The sequence below is a fragment of the Anomaloglossus baeobatrachus genome, chromosome 4 (assembly GCF_048569485.1).
Source record: "Anomaloglossus baeobatrachus isolate aAnoBae1 chromosome 4, aAnoBae1.hap1, whole genome shotgun sequence".
NCBI classification, from domain to species: domain Eukaryota; kingdom Metazoa; phylum Chordata; class Amphibia; order Anura; family Aromobatidae; genus Anomaloglossus; species Anomaloglossus baeobatrachus.
Window position 1 is genome coordinate 530,427,642 of NC_134356.1, and position 26,874 is coordinate 530,454,515.

General features: G+C 49.0%; 1 protein-coding gene across 1 annotated transcript in view; it reads left to right on the top strand.

Annotated features, from left to right (window-relative positions):
* Nucleotides 1–26,874, top strand: part of FANCI (FA complementation group I) — a 171,030-nt gene that overhangs the window by 115,107 nt on the left and 29,049 nt on the right. The window contains exons 23-31 of the mRNA XM_075345932.1: nt 8,026–8,190; nt 14,287–14,466; nt 15,225–15,391; nt 15,503–15,573; nt 15,840–15,956; nt 16,295–16,346; nt 17,535–17,662; nt 25,211–25,279; nt 26,106–26,199. Of these exons, the coding sequence (XP_075202047.1) occupies nt 8,026–8,190; nt 14,287–14,466; nt 15,225–15,391; nt 15,503–15,573; nt 15,840–15,956; nt 16,295–16,346; nt 17,535–17,662; nt 25,211–25,279; nt 26,106–26,199 (1,043 nt within the window). The remainder of the gene's footprint in view (nt 1–8,025; nt 8,191–14,286; nt 14,467–15,224; nt 15,392–15,502; nt 15,574–15,839; nt 15,957–16,294; nt 16,347–17,534; nt 17,663–25,210; nt 25,280–26,105; nt 26,200–26,874) is intronic.

Here is a 26,874-nt window from a genome sequence, read left to right on the forward strand (position 1 = left end):
AAAAGGTTTTCGCTAATCACCCAGAGTTTCAGGATATCCTCACAAAGCAAAGGGAGAAGCCTGACAGGCGCTTCGGTAACCAAAAACTCATGGAGTCCCGGTACCCTTTTGCCTCACCTGCCCCTAAGGGCTGAGCCGATTCGCCCTCGGTCGACACCCCCGGTCTCCCGCCTTGCCACAAAGACGCTCCTGTCTTTGCCCGATGGTTCCTCCATCAAGGTGGAGCACCTCGCCCGCTCTGCTTTTGAGGCTGCGGGTTCCTCCCTCTCGCCCTCCTTTGCCTCTGTGTGGGTCGCAAAGGCGATCTCGGTCTGGGCAGAATCCCTTAACACTTCGCTTGAGGAATCCCAGTTCACTCATACCTTCACAGTGGTAACAGCTCAAATTGCCGCTGCGGCGGAGTACCTCATGCAGGCCTCGATGGACGCTGCTACCTGCGCAGCGTTTGCCGCCTCAAATACCATAGCCATCCGTAGAGCTCTCTGGCTCTGACAATGGCGAGCGGACTCTGCCTCCAAGAAGTCTCGCACGGGCCTTCCCTTTTTTCCAGACCGATTGTTTGGCAAACGTCTGGACAAGCTCATTTCTGACGCCACGGGAGGAAAGAGTACCTCCCTCCCCAGCTGAAGTCCAGGACGACCTTCACCAGACGTCCACAGTCCTCGTTCCGCTACTTTCGGAACTCATTTGGGTGGTCGACATCCCGTGCTGTCCCCGCCACCAGCCTCGGACTACGCAGGGATCGAACTTCTCAGCTCTCCCTGAAACCCACTTCGTCATGGAAGCCTAGACCGAAACAGTCCAGGACTAGGGAGACTCGTCCACGACGTTTTTCCCCCTCATGACTCCTTCGGCGCCCCGGAAGACTCACTCATTGTAGGAGGTCGACTGCGGCTCTTTCAACACATCTGGGCTGCCGCCACAGACGACAAATGGGTGCGAGACCTTGTGTCTTCCGGTTACCACATAGAATTTCGGACCCGACCCCCGAGTCGGTTCTTTCTCTCAAATCCCCCAAAGACTCGAAAGCGACGCAAAGCTTTTTTCTCAGCAATCCACTCGCTCCAAGCAGCAGGAGTGATAATACCTGTCCCGGACGACGAGAAGTTCAGAGGTTTTTATTCTATTTCAACCTCTTTGCTCGACCCATCCTGGACCTGAAACACCTAAACAAACATGTGCACGTACGGAGATTCAGAATGGAGTCCCTAAGGTCCATTATTGCATCCATGGTCGAAGGGGAATTCCTCGCCTCCATAGACATCAAGGACGCGTACCTGCACATACCCATCGCCCCAGATCACCAAAAGTTCCTCCGCTTCGCAGTTCAGGACTCCCACTTTCAATTCGTAGCTCTACCCTTCGGCCTTGCCACTGCACCAAGGGTCTTCACCAAAGTCATGGCGGCCGCCATGACCGTCCTTCACGCCAGGGGAGTAGTCGTTCTCCTTTACTTGGACGACCTCCTCATCAAGGCCCCCTCCTTCCGCGACTGCTCAACCAGCGTACAGATCACTGTGGACACACTATCCCGCTTAGGGTGGCTAGTGAATCTAGACAAATCATCCCCGATCCCATCACGATCCATCACCTTCCTGGGCATGTCCCTAGACACCCGTCGGGGCTTGATCTACCTCCCCCTGGACAAGGCGATCGCTCTTCAACGAGCGGTACGCTGCCTTCTACGTCCTCCGTCTCGCTCCATTCGATTCAGCATGAAGGTACTCGGCAGGATGGTGGCGGCTATGGAAGCAGTACCCTTTGCTCAACTGCACCTCCGCCCACTGCAGCTAGCCCTTCTAACGGCCTGGGACAAGAGCCCCTTCTCCCTGGACAGACATCTTCACCTGACGCCTTCAGTCAGGTACTCACTCCGCTGGTGGCTTCGGTCCTCATCCCTATCGAAGGGGAGATCTTTTCTCCCAGTGAACTGGCTGGTCCTGACCACGGACGCCAGCCTCCTAGGCTGGGGAGCAGTGTATGGGTACCACACTGCTCAAGGACGTTGGACGCCCCAGGAGTCTTCCCTACCCATAAACACCCTGAAAATCCGCGCGATCTTCCTCGCGCTCAGGGCGTTCTGCCCTCTGCTAGCGGGTCGTCAGATTCGAGTCCAATTGGACAATGTGACAGCTGTAGCCTATATCAATCGGCAGGGGGGCACCCGCAGCAAAGCGACTTATCTCGAGGCCCACAAGATCCTCAGCTGGGCCGAATCGACGGGATCAGTGATATCAGCGGTACACATACCGGGGGTAGAGAACTGGGCAGCAGACTTTCTAAGTCGCCAAGGCCTGGCCGCCTGAGAATGGTCTCTCCACCCAGAAGTGTTTCTACACATCTGCACTCGCTGAGGCACACCAGACGTGGATCTAATGGCCTCAAGGTTGAACGCAAAGGTACCCGCGTTCATAGCCAGGTCACGCGACCCGCAGTCCATCGGCGCGGATGCTCTAGTCTGCTCCTGGCACCACTTCCGCCTGCCTTACATATTTCCACCTCTACCCCTGCTGCCGTGGGTAATCAGGAAGATCAAGGCAGAGGGAGTCCCGGTGATACTGATGGCACCGGACTGGCCCAGGCGCACCTGGTACGCCAAATTAGTACAAATGCTCGCAGACGTACCGTGGCGCCTTCCAGACATCCCAGACTTGCTGACCCAAGGGCTCATTTCCCATCAGAACTCCAGAGCCCTGAAGCTGACGGCATGGCCATTGAGACCTGGGTATTAACAAGAGCGGGATTCTCCCCCGCGGTTATTTCCACCATGGTCAGCGCCCGAAAGCCTGCTTCATCCCGCATTTACCACCGTACGTGGAAAATCTTCCTTTCATGGTGCAGGGAAACTAACGTGCAGCCTATGCCTCTGGCCATCCCCAGAATTCTCGACTTTCTACAGTCTGGCTTGCAAGCGGGGTTGGCTCTCAGTTCCCTTAAAGGGCAGGTCTCAGCGCTCTCAATCTTCTACCAATGCCGCCTGGCTCAAAAAACGCAAGTCAAGACCTTCCTCCAGGGCGATTCCCATCTAGTTCCCCTGTAGAAACGGCCGCTGGACCCATGGGACCTCAATCTCGTTCTGGACGGTCTCCAGAGGTCTCCCTTTGAACCTCTCAAGGAATCCTCCCTTGCTCTTCTGTCCTGGAAGGTAACATTCCTGATGGCAATTACGTCCATCAGACTGGTTTCGGAGCTGGCAGCACTCTCTTGCCGCGAGCCTTTTCTGATCTTTCACCAAGACAAGGTGGTTCTGCGCCCCCTTCCGGTTTGTTTTCCAAAGGTTCCTACCCCGTTTCATTTGAACGAGGACATTGTTCTGCCTTCCTTTTGTCCACACCCAGTTCATAGGGTGGAAAGGTCTCTGAATTCGTTAGACCTCGTCAGAGCTCTCAGATATTACATATCCAGGACAGCCCCCTTTAGGAAAACAGACTTTTTGTTTGGCATTCCTGAGGGGCCTAAGAAGGGACAGGCAGCTTCAAAGGCGACTCTGGCTCGCTGGATTCGCTCTGCGATCCAGGAAGTCAACCGCTTGCAACTCAAGCCCACTCCTAGTGGGCTGCGGGCTCATTCCACGCGAGCAGTTGACGCTTCGTGGGCCATTCGGCATCAGGCTTCAGTGGAACAGGTGTGTAAGGCTGCGACCTGGTCTAGCCTACATACGTTTTCAAAGCATTACAGAGTTCATACCCAGGTTTCAGCTGAGGCAAATCTGGGTAGGAAAATTCTGCAAACGGCAGTAGAGCATCTCTCTCAGTAGGTGCTCCAGGCTGTCTGGGACTGGTTCCTAGTCCTTGGGTTGCGTTGTCTTTGTTTTTATTTTTCCCACCCATGGACTGCTTTAGGACGTCCCATGGTCCTGTGTCCCCCAATGAGGCGTCAGAGAAAAACGGATTTTTGTGTACTCACCGTAAAATCGTTTTCTCTTAGCCATCATTGGGGGACACAGCACCCACCCTGTTGGGCCTTGGTTCTCTCAGTACCTGATTTGGTTATGAATCTTCTTTTCTCATGTTCCTCTGTTGAGAAGTTCTTACTGGTTTTTCTCCTACTGCTTGTGTACTAAAACTGAGGTTGCCTGGCCCGGCCAGGGGGTGTATACTGCAGAGGAGGAGCTATGCTTTTGCATCTACTTAGTGTCCTCCTATGGATAGGCAGCATAACACCCATGGTCCTGTGTCCCCCAATGATGGCTAAGAGAAAACGATTTTATGGTGAGAGCACAAAAATCCGTTTGTTTTTTTTTGTTAAAAAGTTAGAAGGGTTAAAAGTTTCAGTAATTTTTCCAACAAAATTTACAAAACCAATTTTTTTAGGGAACACATCATATTTGAAGTGACATTGAGGGTCCTATGAGACAGAAAATGCCTAAAAGTGACACCATTCTAAAAAACTGCTCCTCCCAAAGTGCTCAAAACCACATTCAAGAAGTTTATTAACCTTTTAGGCGCTTCACAGGAACTGAAGCAATGTGAAAGGAAAAAAAAATGAAAATGTTACTTTTTCCCACAAAGATATTTTTTTTGCCTCAAATTTTTCATTTTCACAATGGTAACAGGAGAAAATTAACCATGAAATTTGTTGTGCAATTTTTTTTGAGCTTGCTGATACCCCATATTTGCTGGAAAACTATTGTTTTGGCGCTCGGCAGGGCTCAGAAGGCTAGGAGCGTTATTTGAATTTTGGAGCAAAAATTGGCTGAAATAGATAGCAGACACCAGTGGCATTTGCAGAGCCCCTGATGTGCCTAAACTGTGGAACCCCCCCATAAGTGACCCCATATTAGTAACTATACCCCTTAAGGAATGAATCTAGATGTGTGGTGAGCACCTTTAACTCACAGGGGTTTCACTGAATTTTATAACATTGAGCAGTGAAAATGAAAAAAAAAATAAAAATACAATTTTACCACAAAAATGTTCGTTTAACCCCAAATTTTTCATTTTCACAAGGGTAAACGGAGTAAATGCACCATACATTTTGTTGTGCAGTTTCGTCTGAGTATAAAGATACCCCATTTGTGGTGGAAAACTACTGTTTGGACGCACTGCAGGGCTCAGAAGGGAAGGAGCGCTATTTGAATTTTGACTTTAACAGATTGTGGATGCCAAATCACATTTAAAGATCCCCAGAAATGCCAAAACAGCAGAAACCCTCCAGAAGTTAACCCATTCTGGAAACTACACCTCTCAAGGAATTCATCTGCGGTTGTAATGAGCAATTTTAACCCTCAGGGGCTTCACAGAATTGTATAACATTGGGTTGTAAAAAGGAAAAATTTTTTTTTTTTTTTCCCCCAACTGAAATGTTGCTTTGGCCCAACGTTTAATTTTCAAAAAGGGTAATAGGAGAAAGTATACAATGCAATTTGTTATATAATTTCTCCTGAGTTTGCCAATACTGCCCATGTGGTAGAAAGCTACTTTTGAGGCACAATGCAAAGCTCAGAAAGGAGGAGCGCCATTTTGGAGTGCAGATTTAGTTGGAATGCTTGGAAGGTGCCGTGTCACATTGGCAGAGCCCCTGACATGCCAGAAAAGCAATCCCCACCATAAGTGACCCCATTTAATGAAATCATCTAGAGGTACAGTGTGCATATTGACACCTCAGGTGTGGCACTGAATTTTATGCCATTGGGCGGTGAAGAAAGAATGAGTTAATTTTTTTTCAATAAAACGCTGTTTTAACCCCAAGCTTTTGTTTTATAAGGTCTAATAAGAAAAAAATTGACCACACAAATTTTTGTGTAATTTTTCCTGAATGTGCCAATACCCTTCATGTAATTAGGAACTACCGTATTTTTCGCTTTATAAGACGCACCGGAATATAAGACGCACCCCAAACTTAGACATAAAAAAGGTAAAAAAAAGAAAAATGGGGTCCGTCTTATACTCCGGTGTTCTCTTACCGGAGGGGGGCAGCAGTGGTGGTGAAGCGGGGTCACAGGAGGCACAGGTTGTGCTGGCAGGCGCGGCAGGTCAGTGGCAGCGGGGTCCGTGGTTGCAGGTGCCGTGGTTGCAGGCGCGGTGGCGTCCGCGGTGGCAGGATCCGTGGGGTCCGTGGTGGCGGCAGCAGCCGTGGCGTGTGAGCCGTGCAGCAGGCCGGTGCAGTGAGTGTCCGCGGTCCCGGTTCAGTGGTGGCAGCGGCGGCGGCAACTGCTCAGTGGTGGCAGCGGCAGGGACTGCTCAGTGGTGGCAGCGGCAGGGACTGCTCAGTGGTGGCGTGTGTCCGCGGTCCCGGTTCAGTGGTGGCAGCGGCGGCGGCGGCTCAGTGGTGGGAGCGGCGGCAACTGCTCAGTGGTGGCAGCGGCAGGGACTGCTCAGTGGTGGCGTGTGTCCGCGGTCCCGGTTCAGTGGTGGCAGCGGCGGCTCAGTAGTGGGAGCGGCGGCGACGGCTCAGTGGTGGAGTGTGTCCGCGGTCCCGATTCAAGTAATGGCGCCCGGAGCGACGCATGCGCAGATGGAGCTCTCATCCAAGGGCTCCATCTGCGCACGCGCTGACTCCCGGAGCAGCGCGTGCGCAGATGGAGCTCTCATCCAAGAGCTCCACCGGCGCCATCATTTGAAAGTGGGACCGCGGACAACTGGTAAGCTGCACAGCCGCCCGCCCCGCATGCACAGAGTGGCAGCCAGCAGGCTGCCCGCCCACCCCGCGTACAAGCCGCCGGGTACCTGTGCTTGCGTGCGGTGGCAGCCGGGTACCCATGGCTGTGTGCGGGCGGCAGATGGGTGACTGTGTGAGGGCGGCAGCCGAGTACCTGCACGGGCACCCGACTGCCGCTCGCACACAGCACCCGGCTGCCGCCCGCACACAGCCATGGGTACCCGTCTGCCACCGCATGCAAGCACAGGTACCTGGCTGCCGACCCCACACAGCACCCGCTGCCGCCCGTACACAGCCACGGGTACCCGGCTGCCGCTGCATGCAAGTACAGGTACCCGGCCGCTTGCATGCAGCCACAGGCACCCGCCCGATCGCCTCAGACAGGACCCCCCCCCCCCCGCTACCGCTTTATAAGACGCACCCCCCATTTTCCTCCCAAAATTTGGGGAGGAAAAGTGCGTCTTATAAAGCGAAAAATACGGTACTTTTGAGGTACAGTGCATACTGAGAAAGGAAGGAACGCCATATTGGACTTCAGAATTTGCTGGAATGGTTTGTGGGTGCCATGTCATATTGGCAGAGATCCTGAGGTGCCAGAACAACAGAAATCCCCCACAAGTGACCCCATTTTACAAACTGCACCCCTAGGGGTACAGCGAGCATATTGATTCCACAGGTGTGTCACAAAATTTTATACTATTGGGGGTAAAAAAAATTACTCCTTCTCCCAGCCTCCTAAATGCTGCGATCGCTATTGATCTCGGCATGTAGGGGGTTATCAGGCAGGGGCGGGGCAAGCACTGGCCCTAGCTGTGACAGCCGGAGCTCAGCTATAAGTTATGCCGAGCCCCCCTGTCAGCGGTTGTCCTTGCATGATTGTCATGACATAAATTGACATCATTTTGTAGGAACCCCTTGCTGACCATGACGTAAACTCACGTCAAATGTCGGGAAGGGGTTAATTCTTCTGTTTTACATATGATCTATTGGTAGTCTGCTGTATTAGCTATAGAACGTCTGCAGCAAATGACGCCGAAAAAATAAAAATTACTGCAGATTTTGTTGCAGAAATTAGGTGGATCCGACGTAGATTTCACCCTTTTTCATTGTATATGATGAAATCGGACGCGACGTGCGGCATACATTGCTGTTTTATGGATTCCAAAATAGCAGCATTGGTTAATTTATGCTTTGGACTTTCCTTACAATGCTGTTACTTTAGAATGGAAAGTCTATATTACACACCATGTGCACATATCCTTTAACAATATGAAGTTCAAAGCAAAAACCTGGTGTGAACACAGTAAATGGTGGAAACTCCCTGTACGATTTGCCATCAAATAGCATGGGATGCATGGGCATTGTATAGAGATGTGATTTTTCTCTGTTCAGTAATGTTATTTTTTATATTATCTATGTTTTTAGTAAAAGTAAGTTTGAAGAAATATTGGGAATATTTAAGTGCTACAGCAAACTTGTTGACATCTTAAAAGAGAAATCTGCAAAAGGACGATCAGCAGGCAGTAATAAAGCACACAGGAGCTTGCTGTCTATGGGATTTGTTTCTACACTTTTAACAGCTTTGTTCAGGTATGTTATTTTCCAGTAATTGTATAGACTAGACCTGGACAAAGTGTGGCTCGCAGGCCACATCCGACACTCTGGCTGTTTGTGTCTGCGGACCAAGACATAAAGGGCTGAAAACAGTAGCCCACGAACCGCACCATGCCCTCCCCATTCCCCCCGGCATCCATTTTTTTTACTGCTACCTGCAACCTTTGGGCTTTATCACACCACCGTGCACTTCGGAAGGAGTGCTATCCAAATTTTTTTTCTTATCGGATAGCACTCGGACCAATGTCATACCTCCCAACCGTCCCGGATACAGCGGGACAGTCCCTCTTCTGAGCCTTTGATCCCGGGTCCCGCCCGTGAGGCTGTTTATCCCGGGCTCCACCCACCCACTGTAGCCCCGCCTCGCTGTTTCTCCCTTCTATTCATTACAGAGCCGACCGCGCACCTACTCCTGTGACTGCTGCTGAGGTATGAATCACCCCCTGCAGCAGAGCGATCCCCCTGCAGCAGAGCGACCCCCCCTCCCCCAGAGCCGACCCCCCCAGTCCTGGAGCCTGCGTTTCTCTGCAGCTGTTCTCTGACTCCCCCTGTGCGGCTTCTCACTGCTGCAGATACACGGGGAGTCAGGACGCTAAGGAGACCGTGCAATCAGCACTTATCTCCTGCAGATAGCACTGGCCAGTAATAACCTATGCAGAGTGACATCTGCAGGCTTCTATTAGCTTACCGATCAGTGGTCTCCTGCCTGTAGAGCTGCTGGGTCCTAGCTTCCCAACAGCTTCAGCTCTGCTTTATCCTGGCTCCCCTACCAGTTAAAGGGAACATGTCAGCAGAAATTTCACAATAAAAGTAATAGATTCCCCTCTGCAGCTCCTGGGCTGCTTCTAGAAAGGTTCCTGTTGCTATTGTGCCCCCTTTGAGACCTACAAAAATACTTTATGAAGTCTTACCTTTTTGTATGCAAATGTGTTTTTATGGTCACGGGGGCGGGCTGTCTGGCGTCCGTTATTCCCCCTCCTGCCGCTTTACGCAGTCCCCCATTGCTCATTTACATACACAAGAACGCCTTCCTCATGTAACTGTCCTCCCGAAGATTTGCGCATGTGAACGCTTTTTCAGGTGATTGCGCAGGCACGAGATTATGGGCGGCGCTGTGATTGTCATCAACAGCGTTAACCAAGTACCCGCCCATAATCTCGTGCCCGCACTTTTCCCTCTGACTCCACCGTTATGCGCAAGTGCTGGCCATATGAACCATGTTACCTATTACCGCTTGCACGAGATTATGGGCGGGTACTTGGATGACTTTGCTGATGACAATCACAGCGCCGCCCATAATCTCGCGCCCACGGTAATAGGTAACATGGTTCATATGGACAGTGCTTGCGCATAACGGTGGAGGCAGAGTGAGAAGCGCGGGCACGAGATTATGGGTGGGTACTTGGATGACGCTGCTGATGACAATCACAGCGCCGCCCATAATCTCGCGCCCATGGTAATAGGTAACATGGTTCATATGGACAGTGCTTGCGCATAACAGTGGAGGCAGAGTGAGAAGCGCGGGCACAAGATTATGGGCAGGTACTTGGATGACGCTGCTGATGACAATCACAGCACCGCCCATAATCTCGCGCCTGCGCAATCACCTCAAAAGCGTTCACACTTTGCACAGTGCTCAGTCCCGCGAGAGTGGCACTGGGCATGCACAAAACTTCAGGAGGACAGTTACATGAGGAAGGCGTCCTCATGTATGGAAATGAGCAATGGGGGACGGCGTACAGCGGCAGGAGGGGGAATAACGGACGCCAGGCAGCCCGCCCCCGTGACCATAAAAACAGATTTGCATACAAAAAGGTAAGACTTCATAAAGTATTTTTTTAGGTCTCAAAGTGGGCACAATAACAACAGGAACCTTTCCAGAAGCAGCCCAGGAGCTGCAGAGGGGAATCTTTTATTTTTTTTGCTAAATTTCTGGTGACAGTTTCCCTTTAAAGGGAACCTGTCAGGTGCAATCTGCACTCAGAGCCAGGAGCAGTCCTGGGTGTATATTGCTAATCCCTCCCTAACTGTCCCTGTATACACTAGCATAGATAAAGGCATCTATAGAAAAAGTATTTTTAAAGAGCTTATATCTTATGCTAATTAGCGCGGGGACTAGTCCCAAGGGCGTTACTTCACTTGGCTAGTCGGCTCACATAGCGTATTAGTACTCACACAGGGGCGTAATAACATGCTAACATGCTATGCGAGCCGACTAGCCAAGTGAAGTAACGCCCTTCGGACTAGTCCCCGCGCTCATTAGCATAAGATATAAGATCTTTAAAAATATTTGTTCTTGATCTCTTTATCTATGCTAGTGTATACAGGGACGGTTAGGCAGGGATTAGCAATATGTGCCCAGAACTGCTCCTGGCTCTGAGTGCATATTGCACCTGACAGGTTCACTTTAAAGGGAACCTGTCACCAGATTTGGGGCCTATAAGCTGCGGCCACCACCAGCGGGATCTTATGTACACATTCTAACATGCTGCATACCTCCCAACCGTCCCGGATACAGCGGGACTTTCACGCTTTACGTTGTTTGTCCCGTTGCCACGGGCGGGACGGCCGGCTCCCGGGCTCCGCCCACCCACTCTCTCTCCGCCTCCCTGCTTTTCCCTCCTACCATCCTAGTAGACGTGGCATAGAGAGGAGCGCTGCCTGTGCTGCTGCTGGTACAGTAAACTAATCTCCCCAGCGCTGATTTCCCTCCCTCCCCCCTCACCCCCGGCCGGAGCCTGTCTGTGCGGTCGGCCGGCCGCCTGTCTGTGCGGTCGGCCGGCCGCCTGTCTGTGCGGTCGGCCCGCCACCTGTCTGTGCGGGCGCCCCCCTGCCGCCTGTCTGTGCGGGCGCCACCCGCCGCCTGTCTGTGCGGGCGCCCCCCGCCGCCTGTCTGTGCGGGCGCCCCCCTGCCGCCTGTCTGTGCGGGCGCCCCCCTGCCGCCTGTCTGTGCGGGCGCCCCCCTGCCGCCTGTCTGTGCGGGCGCCCCCCGCCGCCTGTCTGTGCGGGCGCCCCCCGCCGCCTGTCTGTGCGGGCGCCCCCCTGCCGCCTGTCTGTGCGGGCGCCCCCCTGCCGCCTGTCTGTGCGGGCGCCCCCCTGCCGCCTGTCTGTGCGGGCGCCCCCCGCCGCCTGTCTGTGCGGGCGGCCCGCCGCCTCATTGTGCGGGCAGCCGGCCGCCTCTCTGTGCGGGCGGCTGGCCGCCTCTCTGTGCGGGCGGCCCGCCGCCTGTCTGTGAAGGCGGCCGGCTGCCTGTCTGTGAAGGCGACCGGCCGCCTCACTGTGCGGGCGACCGGCCGCCTCACTGTGGCTGCCTGCGTGTCCGTGCTGGAGGCCCGCCGGCTGCCTGCGTGTCCGTGCTGGAGGCCCGCCGGCTGCCTGCGTGTCCGTGCTGGAGGCCCGCCGGCTGCCTGCGTGTCCGTGCTGGAGGCCCGCCGGCTGCCTGCGTGTCCGTGCTGGAGGCCCGCCGGCTGCCTGCGTGTCCGTGCTGGAGGCCCGCCGGCTGCCTGCGTGTTTGTGCTGAATGGGTGTGGATGGGGAGTGGATATGGGCGTGACTGTGAAATGGGTGTGGTTAGGGGGCGTGGCCTAAAAATTTGCCGCGGCGCGCTACGCGCGCCGCAAACTTTGTCCCTCTTTTCCTTCTTTAAAAGTTGGGAGGTATGCCAATGTTCTTTAATGAGCCAATGCTGATGTCAGATTGTTTTTCACGGACAGAAATAGGGGGTTGTGAAATCCCTCATACTATGTTTGGGAGCTGTGGGGTATATCCTACTTTGTGGAGGGAGCTATGTGGTATATCATACTGTGTGGAGGGAGCTATGTGGTATATCATACTGTGTGGAGGGAGCCGTGTGGTATATCATACTCTGTGGAGGGAGCCGTGTGGTATATCATACTGTGTGGAGGGAGCCGTGAGGTATATCATACTGTGTGGAGGGAGCCGTGTGGTATATCATACTGTGTGGAGGGAGCTGTGTGCATATCATACTGTGTGGAGGGAGCTATGTGGTATATCATACTGTGAGCAACATAATTTACTGCTTTCTATAAACGTTATAAAAACCAGTACATTATATTGTGTTGATTCACTGGTAATGGTGAGAATACATTTACTAATAATTCTTATCGTAACATGTATTAGCAGTAGCAGAGAATCACCATACTTAGTTCTCAATATTCATTAATATAAAATACTAAAATAATGAACATGTTAATATTTAGTAGAATTAATTTCAGTCTTTTGGTTCTGCCATCCACAACAATCACAGTCTCTTACAGTCCCTGACAGAAGTTCTGTCGCTTATCCATGTTATGTAAATAAAAGCTTAAAGTTAAAACCTGACTTTAAATTCATCCATTAGTTTTAGAAATTACTCTTTTGAAAGCTGAAACCCTCCCAAATTTGGTTTAGGTTATGAAAATAAAGTTGCTGCAAAGCTGAAATATTGATCATTTAATGAACACAGGTCAGATTTTGTCAAGACAAATGTTTTGTCGCCTTGTCATATAATGCACCCAATCCTAGTTTACATCCTCACCTGTGCTCACTAAATGATCGGTTAATTATTGGGTGTGTATAAAAAGAAACCCAGCACCCCAGACCTTCAGTTGAACTGCAACTTGACCTCTGCTAACATGCCAAAAATCCACCCTGCGATCAAAGCCTTAATTATCAAGAGGCTGAAGACCAGATCCACTGCAGAGGTGGCTGGCACCTTTAATGTGTCTCAGCGTCAAGTACAAAGAATTAAAAAAAGATTTGAAGAGACTGGAAATGTTTTTGACAAGCCCAGGTCCGGCAGACAACTGCTCAGAAGGGACGTTTGTTGGTTAGAAAATCCAAAGTCAGCCCCTCTTCCACTGCAGCAGAGCTCCAAAAGGCCTGGTCACCTCAAGTCCCTGTGTCAACTAGAACAGTTTGTAGGATTCTGTCTCGTAATGGCCTCCATGGTCAAATCAGTGCCCAAAAGCCAGCACTAAACAAAAGGCAATTAAAAAAACGTGTGGCATTTGCCAAGTCCCACAGCCTGCTAAAGAGATGGACGCTGGATAAGTGGCAGAAGGTGGATTTCTCTGATGAATCTTCAGTTGAATTACACCACAGCCGCCACAAATACTGCAGGAGACCTACTGGAACCTGTATGAATCCAGAAAACCGTTAAGTTTGGTGGAAAGATCATGGTCTGGGGTTACATTCAGTATGGGGGTGTGCAAAACATTTGCAAGGTGGAAGGCAATATCAATAGCCTAAAATATAAATAAGTATTAGCTACCTCTTACATTCCCAATCATGAAAGGGGTCAAATTTTGCAGCAGGATGGTGCTCCATTTCATCCATCCATCTCTACAACAAAGTTCCTCCAGGCAAAGAACATCAAGGTGCTCAAGGACTGGCCAGCCCAGTCACCAGACATGAACATCATTGACCATGTTTGGGGTAGGATGAAAGAGGAAGCTTGAAAGACAAAACCAAAGAATGTAGATGAACTCTGGGAGGCATGTAAGACTGCATTCTTTGCTATTCCTGATGACTTCATCAATAAATTGTATGAATCATTGTTGAACTGCATGGATGCAGTCCTTCAAGCTCATGGAATTCACACAAAATATTAAATATGGCTCTACTAGCACCACAACTTCATTCACCAATGTTGTGCAACAGATCTTTGTATTAAAAGTTAATTGCTTGTTTGAATTTCACATTACTTTCTGTGGGTGACAAAACGTTTGTCTTGCCAAAATCTGATCTTTCTGTGTTCATTAAATGATCATTATTTCATCTTTGAAGCAACTGTATTTTCATAACCTAAACCAAATTTGGGAGGGTTTCATCTTTCAAAAGAGTAATTTCTAAAACAGATGAATTTAAAGTCAGGTTATAAGCTTTTATTTACATAACATGGATACGCGACAGAACGTCTGTCAGGGACTGTATGTGGTAATATTAAAAAAAAAAAATGTAATTTCCCACTTCTGGTATATATGATCTTCGAAAGTATTGTGATTAGTTGTCTGTCCACTGTGGATGGTCCCACAGATTACATAATTTAGATTTTCTTGTATTTATTCGCAGAGACAGCATGAAAGTCCATGAGGAAAGTCTTAGTGTTCTTCGATCCAGCTTGGATTTCATGAGATACGCTGTTGGCATTGCACTGCAGAAAATTCTGCAACTGAAAGAGACTGGGGTCACCGATGGTCCTGATGGTCAGAACAGTGAGAAGATGCTTCACAGAATCTGTGAGATAACCAGGTAAAGAACAGGAACGTTCTTTAAAGTTAACTATCATTTTGTAGAAGTTGTTATATATGACAGATGCTGCATTGTGATGTTGATCAATGAGGGTCTGAATTTCCCCTACTGATTCGTCACTCTGCAGTGCTCCTGTATGAACTGTGAGCACAGAACAGTGTACAGGCTCAGTTGTAAGTCTTTGGGTTGGTAGACAGCTCTGTGAGAGTGAATTCACAGACCCATAGACTTACTAATAAGCCCGTACCTCACTATGTGTGAGCAACTTTTTCAGAAACTCTGTACTTCAGAGCGCTGTTTTACCATTAGGTGGGTGTAAGAGTATACAATTTAATTTGTTCTTTTAGAAACCATCTTGTCTTATAAGGGAATGATGTCATAGGGCTCAGCTAACGCTGATGGGCGGGGAAGTTTCACATTTCTACACACAGCCCTGCGGCTCTTATTGGTGCAAAGCTCTGAGGAGTTATTTCTTTGTTTGCGATACTATATAAACTCGTCACATTATGTAATAAAGCAGAAACTTTTAGTACAGCACAAAGTTTGTGTGCTGCAGAGATTCACTTGAGCACTTGTAAAACAAATCTTACTAATTTGGAGTTCCAGTGCTTAGGAGTGTATTTCACTCTCAGTTGGGGGTCTCCGATTGTTCAATATTTGTCATTGGTTTATAAAAACTTACAATATATGTTATTAGTGATCTATCAGTCAGCACTATAAACTGATGAATTATGGAAACTCTCCATGTAATCATGTAGGGTGTTTCTTTGGAGATATACCTCAATACCATGTGCAGCCGAGGATTCTGGGAAGAAGGACAAAGGGAAGAACATCTCTCTGCTATGCTTGGAGTGCTTGGTGCATATATTTCACACCATCCAGCTGCACTATCAGCCAAAAATCTCACAGTTTCTTGCTGCTTTGGGTAAAGTATTTGCCAAAAATCACTTTGAATGTCATTCATGCTTATGATATCTTATCAATTTTATGTCCACTATACTGCATCAGGACTATAAACTGTTTGTTTTTTTTGTAGATGATGATGATGGAGAAGATGGTGCGGTAAACATCTTGGAAAAAACATCTTCGCTGATTACACAGTTTCAGGTAGGTTTTCAGTCTGGGATTACTATTCATCTGTTTTATGGTGTTTTGGGATTAAATCAGTTTGAGGTCCAGATTAGTCCATATACCTGCAATCTAAGTTATATTTTCTGTCAAAAATAACTAAGCCCACAGTGGAAAGAGCCGAGGCAGATGTGGTCATGGCCTTTGGTATCACATTTTCCCGCTTCTGCACTGAACTCTTTTTCTCTGTAGTTGTTCTGCCTTTTCTTACTTGCATACACCAGATCTATAATTTTACTCCACAGAGATCTCTTACGAACCAACTGAGCTCTGGAGAAGATGAGTTTAACAGTAAAGAAGCTGTGCTGTTAGTCAGTGTCCTGTCCACATTATACAGATTTCTGGACCCATCATCGCAGCAGGTCAGTTTGTACACAGTGATCAGGTCGACCATATTCTGACATGGCAGGTTTGCTGTAGATTTCCTGTGTAAATTCTGGAAATGGCCGTTCAGTAACTGTGACCAGAGTTGGTAAATAAAACCCTTTGCACATATTCGAGGAAGAATCTGAATTATGAACCTGCAGAGTTTCAGCAATTTCTGCTTCAGATCAGCAGAATAATTTAGATGTACATGATGCAAAAATGCTGAACTTCCTGCTTAGAGATAGTCTACCAAATAATTTTGAATATTGATTTTTTTTTTTTTTTTTTTTTTTTGCTGTTACGTGCAAATCCAGACATTCTTTCTATGTTCTAGTTTGTACAGATGCTGACATGGACGGTGAAGATTTGTAAAGATACTGATCTTGGTAAGAATATGATTAAGGCAAAGTACATTTTTGATTTGAGGACATGAATTTATGAGCATTATTACATTATGAATCAAAGTGCTGGAATCGGATGCTCCCGATTTCTGGAGATGTTTGCCTCTTCATGAATCAGAAGACTTGCCATGCGCGCCTCGCCACAAATCCTACTCCAGTCCCTGCTTTGTGCAGTAGTGAATGCCACCACTCATCACGCCCTCATATTGCTCCTGCACCACCCACTTTGGGTGAAAATGGCATGACAAAGCCATAATTGGCATAATTTTTAACTTTAGCGCAGTGTCGAGTTGCACCGAAATGATATGATTTTTCAAAGCTTTTTACACAAGAATGGTAGCATAAAAGCTTTCATACAGCGTTGCAGGCCTAAATTATATTAAAATATCACATAACCTTTCATTATATAGTAGTAATGTTATTGACAAAATCCATACAAGCCTTTTCTCATCCTTAGGCTATGTCAGCACGCTGCGGAAAATTTCACAATAAAACTGCACCTTGTGCCAGAAAACACAACAAGTGAAAAACAAATGCGTTTTGTTTTTTTAGTGAAAAATGCACAAAGAATTAACATGCTGCAGTTTTTTTGTCAACCCAAAACTGCAGGCCAAAAAAAAAAGCAAAGTGTGCACAGCATTTCTGAATTTTTTTGAATTCTCGTAAACTTGGGCAAAAACACAGTGTGTGTACACAGCCTTAGAGTGCTTTCACAATGAATTTTGTCCCCGTTCAGTGGTCCCGTCAGGGCTTACATGTCCAAAGCCCCCAGCAAGACGGGATTCGGACGTATGTGCCAACGGGGCCATTGACTATAATAGTGCAGACTGAGTCACCATGTGCTTTGCATTATTTTCAGGCGTTTACGCCAACTGGAGGTGTAGTAGACTGCGTCTGGGTTCTGCTTCCAGTTGACTTATATGCTTAAAAATAGTGCACGACACAGCACATGTTGACTCCGTCTGCACCATTCTAGTCAATGGCCCCGTCGGCGCATACATCTGAATCCCATTTTGCTGGGGGTTCAGACATCAACCCCAATGGGACCACTGAAAGTGGAGAAGAACGCAGTGTGAAAGGGGCATAAGGGTCACAGGATGACATACATACATCTTCACATGGTCTCACTACTGATAGTCTATCACTGAATAACATTGAAGTTTCTCTCCACAGAGGATGTCCAGTTCTGTAAAGGAATCATGACGCTTCTTTTTAATATGCACTCTTTATTCAAGAGTCCAGTAAGTGTGCTTCGTGAGCTGTCTCAGGACATCCATGGACATCTGGGTGATATAGATCAGGTAGGGTTGTAGCCATGTATTCTGCATAACACAAACCTCTGAATAATCTAAATCCCAATGAAAATCAAAAATAGAACCTGTTCTCTTTTTTTTGTTGGACCCTATGCTAAGAACTGGCTGCCTCCCGCTGATTTAAAGGTTCAAAGATGGAACCTAATCCCTGTGCTCATGACACCCCTTTTAAGTCACTTGATTTCAAAGATGGCCTCGGTCCTTGTATTGGCGCTGACCCCTCTACTAAGCACTGGCTGCATCTGATTAGATTCCAAGATGGCACCAGCTCCCTTTGCTGGCTCCTCCTCTCTGTTGAGCGATGGCTGTGTCTATTTAAAATGCAGCCAGTACATAGTAGAGGGGATGGCGCAAGAAGAGGGAGTGAGTTACATCTTAGATTTCGCACTTCCGGTCATGCGCAGTTTTCCTTTCCTAAGCTAGAGGCACAAACATCTGGCTTCTGAGTAGTGAGCATGATCGGAAATGCAGACGACTTCCGATCATGGGCAGTGAGCATCTTTGAAGCCGGGGTGCATACACCCAGCGTCAAAGAAGCTAAATGCTAACTGGCGCAAAGCCTCATGCATGCGCTGCTTTGTATCGCGCTGCCATGACGCTGGGCATTGTAAAGTATATTAGCATGCCCACAGGGGTGTGATAACAAGCTAAGTGGGTCGACTACCCAGGAAACTAAAGCCCCTGCGACTAGTACCTGCGCTCATTAGCATCTCAAACGATCTTTAGAAACATTTTTTCTAAAGATCTGTTTATTTATGCTAGTAGATGCTGGGCCAGTTAGGCTGGGACTCTAGATGTGGACCCAGAACCGCTCGTGGTTCTAGGTGCACAGGGGACCTTACAGGTTCACTTTAATTTATCTCTAAACCCCAAAAGCTAGTATATGCACACTCAGGGCTACTCCCTGTGTGGGGCTAATGCACCAATTTGACAGACAGCTGAAAGTCGCACATCATGAGCCCATGAGCCACAGGATGGGATCTCGGTTAGGCCGGGGTCACACTTGCATGTGACTCGTGCGAGTATCGGATCACACTGCCCGGACCGGCCGCCTTCTCTTCTGCCAGGAGCGGCTCCGCTGTATGTATTTCTATGATGCTGACCCGCTCCTGTCAAGAGAGCCGCGGCCGGTCCGGGCAGTGCGATCCGATATTCGCATATTCCGATATCCAGCCTTAATTGGGTAAGTAATATTTAGACACTGGACAAAGCTATGGTAATCCTGCATCAATGGGCTAAATCTGTTGATGATTTTCATTGTGAGTTCGGCAGCAAAAATCTGCAATAAACTAAATATGTGGATTTGGCCGCATATTTATTTTTTCTTTTTTTGGGTGACAAAATCGGCAGTGGATTATTTTTCTGCCTTCTAAACATCATCTCGTTAAATTGCCAACCCTTTGTGATCTGTATGTTGTAATTTTTCTTTATCGTTCCTATGGGAGACCCAGACATTGGGTGTATAGCTTCTGCCTCCGGAGGACACACAAAGTACTACACTAAAAAGTGTAGCTCCTCCCTCTGAGCATATACACCCCCTGGATAACCAAATCTAGCCAGTTCATTGCTTTGTGTTCAGGAGGCATACATCCACACATGCATCTCATCTGATTTTTCATTTTGGAAAGTTTTTGAAGAAAAGCGGGTCCAAGCCTGGACTCCCGGCATGTCCCTTCTCACCCCACTGTGTCGGCGGTGTTGTTAAGGTTGATTTCAGGGCTGGAGCCTTACATGCCGCGCTCCGTCACCATCCCTCGGGCTCTGGCTTGAAGTGGGAGCCAGCACGGTTCTCCCTGCTTTGCAGGAGACCGGTCTCCATCCGCAGCCCTTCAGGATCCTGCTGGACGGAGCACTCATCCCCAGGGACTGGAAACCCTGCGTCTCACAAGCTAAGTATCTGAGACGGTTATATTCGGGGGTCCCTTGTACTTTACTGTTGGGGAGAGTGTGCTATGTAACTGTATTTACATTTCCGGCCGGTTCTCTGGTTGTCACCTGAGAACCGCGCCGATGGGGCCTGCGCGCCGGCTGCATCGCTAAATTTAGGCCCCGGCTTCGCCGGAGGCCTAGTTTCGATTTCACTGCCCTTGCATGTCAATCATGCAGAGGGACAGCAGGGCTGTGGAGTCGGTAAGCCAAACCTTCGACTCCGACTCCGACTCCGACTCCTCAAATTCTCTTGCACCGACTCCGACTCCGGCTCCGACTCCGACTCCGGCTCCGACTCCTACATATATTGCTTATAGTTAGGTGAAAAATTTATTGTAGTACATGAATATGTGTATGTGAACATTAGACATTTAATAATTTTTATGATACAATAATCAAGATATTTGGATAGAACATAAAATATATTTATTGGATACAACTTTAGAACACAAAAAACTGTAATAAATTGTAAATATGTAATACACTATGTAATATTCAGTAGATTACATATATATCTTGTGTGTGTATATACACTGTGTATATATATATATAATATTACATATTTACAATTTATTAGTTTTTTGTGTTCTAAAGTTGTATCCAATAAATATTTTATGTTCTATCCAAATATCTTGATTATTGTATCATAAAAACAATTAAATGTCTGATGTTCACATTGTACTACAATAAATTTTTCACTTAAATATAAGCATTATACTAAATGTTATTATTTAGTAAAATATTCAGCACATTCTGCATTGCACTCCTGTCCCCAATTTATTATATATTTTAGGAGTCGGTGCATTTTATACCGACTCCAACTCCGACTCCGACTCCACCAAAATGAGCTCCGACTCCGACTCCACGACTCCGACTCCGACTCCACAGCCCTGAGGGACAGTGCGGCGCCGCCCAGCGGCCGTTCGGCACAGGGGAGGGACACTCCTCTCTGAGCAAATGTTCCCTCCCCTGTAAATCTCCTTGGCCCTCCAGATCCCGCTCTCAGAGCTGGTCCCGCCCCCTCTCCTCGCTCCGGCGCCATTTTCTCAGCGTTCTCACAGCGATCGGCGCTGGCTGCAGCATCCCTGCTGATCTGTCTGGGGGTCCGGGCTGTGGGATCTGGAGGGCACACAAACGGTCTGGTAAGCCACAACCTCCGGTTGTGGACCTGCTTATATATTCTCTGGTGGTCATTCTGGCTCAGAGCCCCCACTTCAGCAGCATGTCTGACACAAGGAGCAAGGCTGCAAGGCTGTACTCCATATGCACTGCATGTAAGCTCGTGCTGCCTGAACCGAGCACATATCCACATTGCGATACCTGCTCTAACCTGACAATGCCTCAGCCTGTAATCGCACCCACAGTGGTCCCTCCGGCTGCTCTGGCTCCGGTGGCTGAACCCCCGGCTTGGGTAGAAGCCTTCTCCAGGTCAATCTCCCAGTCTTTTGCCGACTCCATGGGACAGCTGTCCCGGACTTTGCTGAACATGCATCAGCCCCCTCCTCAGGGTGCCTCTGCTGCCAGGGCTCTCTCAGCGGAGCTCACAGAGGATTCTACATCTGGTCCCAGACCCCGTCCTCCTAAGAGGAGACGCAGAGATCCCTCTCCTTCCTCGTCCCGCGGCTCTGATTCACGAGCTGACTCGCAGGACGAGGAGGATGCCTTTACTGGGGCCTCGGACGCTACCTCCATGTGCCCCATTGATCTGTCCGAAGGTGACGCAGATGTTAGTGATTTGATTGCGTCCATTAATTCTGTACTGGACCTCAATCCGCCAGTATCAGAGGAGCAACCCTCTCTGGCAGAAAAGCACCAGTTTACCTTGCCTAAGAGGACAAGGAGTGTGTTCTTTAACCACTCCAGTTTTCAGGCCACTGTGACCAAGCCTAGGGCCTGTCCTGACAAACGCTTCCCAAAGCGCGGTTCTGATGACCGTTTTCCCTTTCCACCTGAGGTGGTCAAGGAGTGGGCTCATTCACCTAAGGTAGACCCTCCGGTGTCTAGACTCTCAGCCCGGACAGTGGTATCAGTGGCTGATGGCACCTCTCTTAAGGATTCCACTGACCGCCAGGTTGACATTCTGGCCAAATCTGTATATGAGGCGGCAGGGGCCTCGTTCTCCCCATCTTTTGCAGCAGTGTGGGGTCTCAAGGCCATCTCTGCTTCTCTGGAGGAGATGCATTCCCTCACCAGGGAATCCATGCCCGAAATGGTTGCCTTAACTTCCCAAGCTTCGGCTTTTTCATCCTATGCCCCACCCCCCCCTGCTCCAAAGCCGCCGCCTTCTCTCAGGCCGTGGCATCCCTGCAGGCCAACGGTGTAATTGTTCCGGTTCCCGCCCGGGAACGGTTCAGAGGTTTCTACTCAAACCTCTTTCTAGTCCCCAAGAAGGACGGTTCCTTCCGGCCCATCCTGGATCTCAAGCTTCTCAACAAGCATGTTCAGGTGCGGCGCTTTCGCATGGAATCTCTGAGATCGGTCATTGCCTCAATGACCCAAGGAGATTTTTTAGCATCCATAGACATCAGAGATGCCTATCTGCATGTGCCTATTGCGGTTTCACACCAGCGTTGGCTACGCTTTGCAGTCGGAGAGGAACATTTCCAATTCGTGGCTCTCCCCTTCGGGTTAGCCACGGCCCCTCGTGTTTTCACCAAGGTCATGGCAGCAGTGGTTGCGGTCTTGCACCTCCAGGGGTTGGCAGTGATCCCCTACCTGGACGACCTTCTAGTCAAGGCCTCATCCAGTGCAGACTGCCAGCGGAGTGTCTCGCTCACTCTCGCCACGCTCGTTCAGTTCGGGTGGCTTGTCAACCTACCCAAGTCCACTCTGACCCCGACCCAGGGACTTCTGTACCTAGGGATGCAATTCGAGACTCTGCCGGCACTTGTGAAGTTGCCCTTAGTCAAACAGCAGTCCCTTCATCTGGCGGTGCGCTCTCTGCTGAGGCACCGCCGTCATTCCATCAGGCACCTTATGCAGGTGCTGGGTCAGATGGTGGCGTCAATGGAAGCGGTTCCCTTTGCCAAGTTCCATCTGCGTCCCCTGCAGCTGGACATTCTCCGCTGTTGGGACAAGCGGACCTCTTCCTTGCACAGGCTGGTGGCTCTGTCGCCACAGACCAGGAGCTCTCTTCAGTGGTGGCTTCGGCCCCTCTCTCTGTCACAGGGACGCTCCTTCCTGACTCCGTCCTGGGTGATTCTCACCTCGGATGCCAGCCTCTCCGGTTGGGGAGCAGTATTTCTCCATCACCGAGCACAGGGCACTTGGAGTCCGTCCGAATTAGCCCTCTCGATCAATGTGCTGGAAATCACAGCTGTGTTTCTAGCTCTCCTAGCCTTTCACCACCTGTTGGCGGGCAGGCACATTCGAGTCCAGTCGGACAACGCGACAGCGGTTGCCTACATCAATCACCAGGGCGGGACTCGCAGCCGCCTGGCGATGTTGGAGGTTCAACGAATCCTCCAGTGGACGGAGGACTCCAAGTCCACCATATCAGCAGTCCACATCCCAGGCGTAGAAAACTGGGAGGCCGATTATCTCAGCCGTCAAACCGTGGACAGCGGCGAGTGGGCCCTGCATCCGGCAGTGTTCATGTCAATCTGCCGCAAGTGGGGCACTCCGGAAGTGGATCTAATGGCATCCCGGCACAACAACAAGGTTCCGGTTTACGTGGCTCGCTCCCACGATCCTCAGGCCTTCGCAGCGGACGCGCTGGTTCAGAATTGGTCCCAGTTCCGTCTGGCCTATGTGTTTCCCCCTCTAGCTCTCTTGCCCAGAGTTCTGCGCAAGATCAGAATGGAGGGCCGTCGAGTCATAATCATTGCTCCGGACTGGCCCAGGCGAGCTTGGTACCCAGACCTGCTCCGTCTGTCCGTAGAGGTGCCGTGGCATCTCCCGGACCGCCCAGACCTTCTCTCTCAAGGTCCGTTTTTCCGCCAGAATTCTGCGGCTCTCAGATTGACGGCGTGGCTTTTGAGTCCTGGATCCTGACGGCTTCAGGCATTCCTTCTGAGGTCATCTCCACTATGACTCAGGCTCGGAAGTCTTCTTCGGCCAAGATTTACCACAGGACTTGGAGGATTTTCCTGTCCTGGTGTCGCTCTTCCGGCCATGCTCCTTGGCCGTTCTCCTTGCCGACCATCCTGTCTTTTCTACAGTCCGGTCTACAGCTAGGACTGTCCCTCAATTCCCTCAAGGGACAGGTGTCGGCTCTGTCGGTATTATTCCAGCGGCGTGTCGCCCGACTGGCTCAGGTGCGCACCTTCATGCAGGGCGCATCTCACATCATTCCTCCTTACCGGCGGCCCTTGGATCCCTGGGACCTTAATCTGGTCCTCACGGCCTTACAGAAACCCCCCTTTGAGCCTCTTAGGGAGGTTCCTTTGTTTAGACTTTCACAGAAAGTCGTTTTTCTAGTAGCCATAACTTCTCTCAGGAGAGTTTCTGATTTGGCTGCGCTCTCTTCGGAGTCACCCTTTTTGGTGTTTCACCAAGACAAGGTGGTTCTTCGTCCGACTCCGGATTTTCTCCCTAAGGTGGTGTCTTCTTTCCACCTTAACCAGGACATTTCATTGCCTTCCCTTTGTGCGGCCCCTGTGCATCGCTTTGAAAAGGCGTTGCATTCCTTGGATTTGGTGCGGGCGCTCCGAATCTATGTGTCACGCACCGCCGTTTTTAGGCGGTGCACCTCACTTTTTGTGCTAACCACGGGTCAGCGCAAGGGTCTCTCTGCTTCTAAACCGACCCTAGCTCGTTGGATTAGGTCGGCTATCGCCGATGCCTACCAGTGTTCTCAGGTGCCCCCACCGCCAGGGATTAAGGCGCATTCGACCAGAGCTGTCGGTGCCTCCTGGGCTTTCAGGCACCAGGCTACGGCTCAGCAGGTTTGTCAGGCTGCCACTTGGTCCAGTCTGCACACTTTTTCGAAGCACTACCAAGTGCATGCTCATGCTTCGGCAGATGCGAGCTTGGGCAGACGCATCCTTCAGGCGGCTGTCGCCCATTTGTGAAGTTAGGTTTTGCCTACTTCTCAGTTTGGTTTATTTCCCACCCATGGACTGCTTTGAGACGTCCCATGGTCTGGGTCTCCCATAAGGAACGATGAAGAAAAAGAGAATTTTGTTTACTTACCGTAAATTCTTTTTCTTATAGTTCCGACATGGGAGACCCAGCACCCTCCCTGTTGCCTGTTGGCAGTTCTTGTTCCGTGTGTTTTCACCGGCTGTTGTTGTAGACAGAGTTCCGGTTTTTCCGAGTTTTACTCTATCTCTACTTATGGGTGGATGTCCTCCTTCAGCTTTTGCACTGAACTGGTTAGATTGTCATCCAGGGGGTGTATATAGCCCGGAGGGAGGAGCTACACGTTTGAGTGTAGTACTTTGTGTGTCCTCCAGAGGCAGAAGCTATACACCCATGGTCTGGGTCTCCCATGTCGGAACTATAAGAAAAAGAATTTACGGTAAGTAAACAAAATTCTTTTTTTTTCTTTAAATTAATCCAAATGTACCTCCAGAAACTTTTCATTATACAGAATAACCTTTATTTGCCAAAAATGCATTAACCTTTTAAGTGCTATCATTTTATGTTTTTTTTTTTTTCTTGCAGGACATTGAAGTTGAAAAACAATCACATTTCCGTATTGTAAATGTAAAGACAGCGGCACCTACTGTCACTGTAAGTATCCATAATTTCATTATCATTTTCAATAAGAGACTCTTATTCTCTTGTCACACAAGATATTCATCATCTACGCATAGGATAAGTGATAAATGTCTGATCGCTAGGTGCCCCACATTGAGGACCCTCTTACTGCCACTCTACTTAGGTCCTTTGCCCCTGTTTTGTGCCTTTTTTTGTTTCTTGGACCCCATTCATTATTATTTTTTAGCTTTTTTTTTTTTAAGGCTTTTATACGAGCTTGCCTGTTTTTTTTCTTTTTGTTTTCCGCCTTATGGGCCAAGTCTAGCAATTCCTGGTGTTTTAGCTCGATTCATCAATTTTGACATTTTAACAGGTTACAAAACTTGGTGCAACTCCACTCCAATCCCCCTGATGTATATTATTTTTTTTTAGTATTGTCACAATTTTTGCAACTGTGGGCAACAATGTGCAGTTTTTGGTGCTAAGAGTCACAAAAACAATTTAAGACCAGAAGAAAGCCCATTTTTTGACTTTGCGCCAAACTCACAAATTGCTTGCACCATTTGATGAATTTGGCGCCAAAAACGGAAGCTAATATCCCAAGACAAAAGATGAAAATAATTAAAAAAAAACAAAGCAAAAAAACCCCAACAATAACAAAAAAGCAACGGATGAATCAGACACTGACTGTCTATGGGGCTGATGGTAAAAGAAGATGCTATACTTATTGAAGAGTGCAAATGTAGCCCACACCACAAACTTAACGGGATCAGACTTTTTCTCCCATCTCGTGGATAGCTGATAAACATCTTTTAAAGGCTAAAATTAAAAGTTAAAACCATGTGTTTATCTTTTCCAGCTTTTGGTCTTGGGTCAAACTGCAAAGGTGCTAGATGAGGTGGACTGGCTGGTTACGAAGCTCAAGACTCAGCTTGGTTCAGAGAAGATACCTGGTAAATAGACAAACGCAAGAAACTAATGTGTATGGGGCACCGATTGTTGTCCAACAGCAGAGGACGGTAGAAATCCAGTATGTATAATTGGATACGCACCCAGATGTACTATTGCACATTACAGCAGTTACCAGATATTTGAAGTAATGCTTTCTTTCAAATACAGTGCAGACCAAAAGTTTGGACACACCTTCTCATCTCTAGAACAACTGTTTAGAGGAGACTGTGCAGCAGGCCTTCATGGTAAAATATCTGCTAGGAAACCACTGCTAAGGACAGGCAAGAAGCAGAAGAGACTTGTTTGGGCTAAAGAAGACAAGGAATGGACGTTAGACCAGTGGAAATCTGTGCTTTAGTCTAATGAGTCCAAATTTGAGATCTTTGGATCCAACCACCGTGTCTTTCTAGAAAAGGTGAACTGATGGACTCTACATGGCTGGTTCCCACCGTGAAGCATGGAGGAGGAGGTGTGATGGTGTGGGGGTGCTTTGCCGGTGACACTGTTGGGGATTTATTCAAAATTGAGGGCATACAAAACCAGCATGCCTACCACAGCATCTTGCAGTGGCGTGCTATTCCATCCGGTTTGCGTTTGTTGGACCATCATTTATTTTTCAATAAGACAATGACCCCAAACACACCTCCAGGCTGTGTAAGGGCTATTTGACTAAGAAG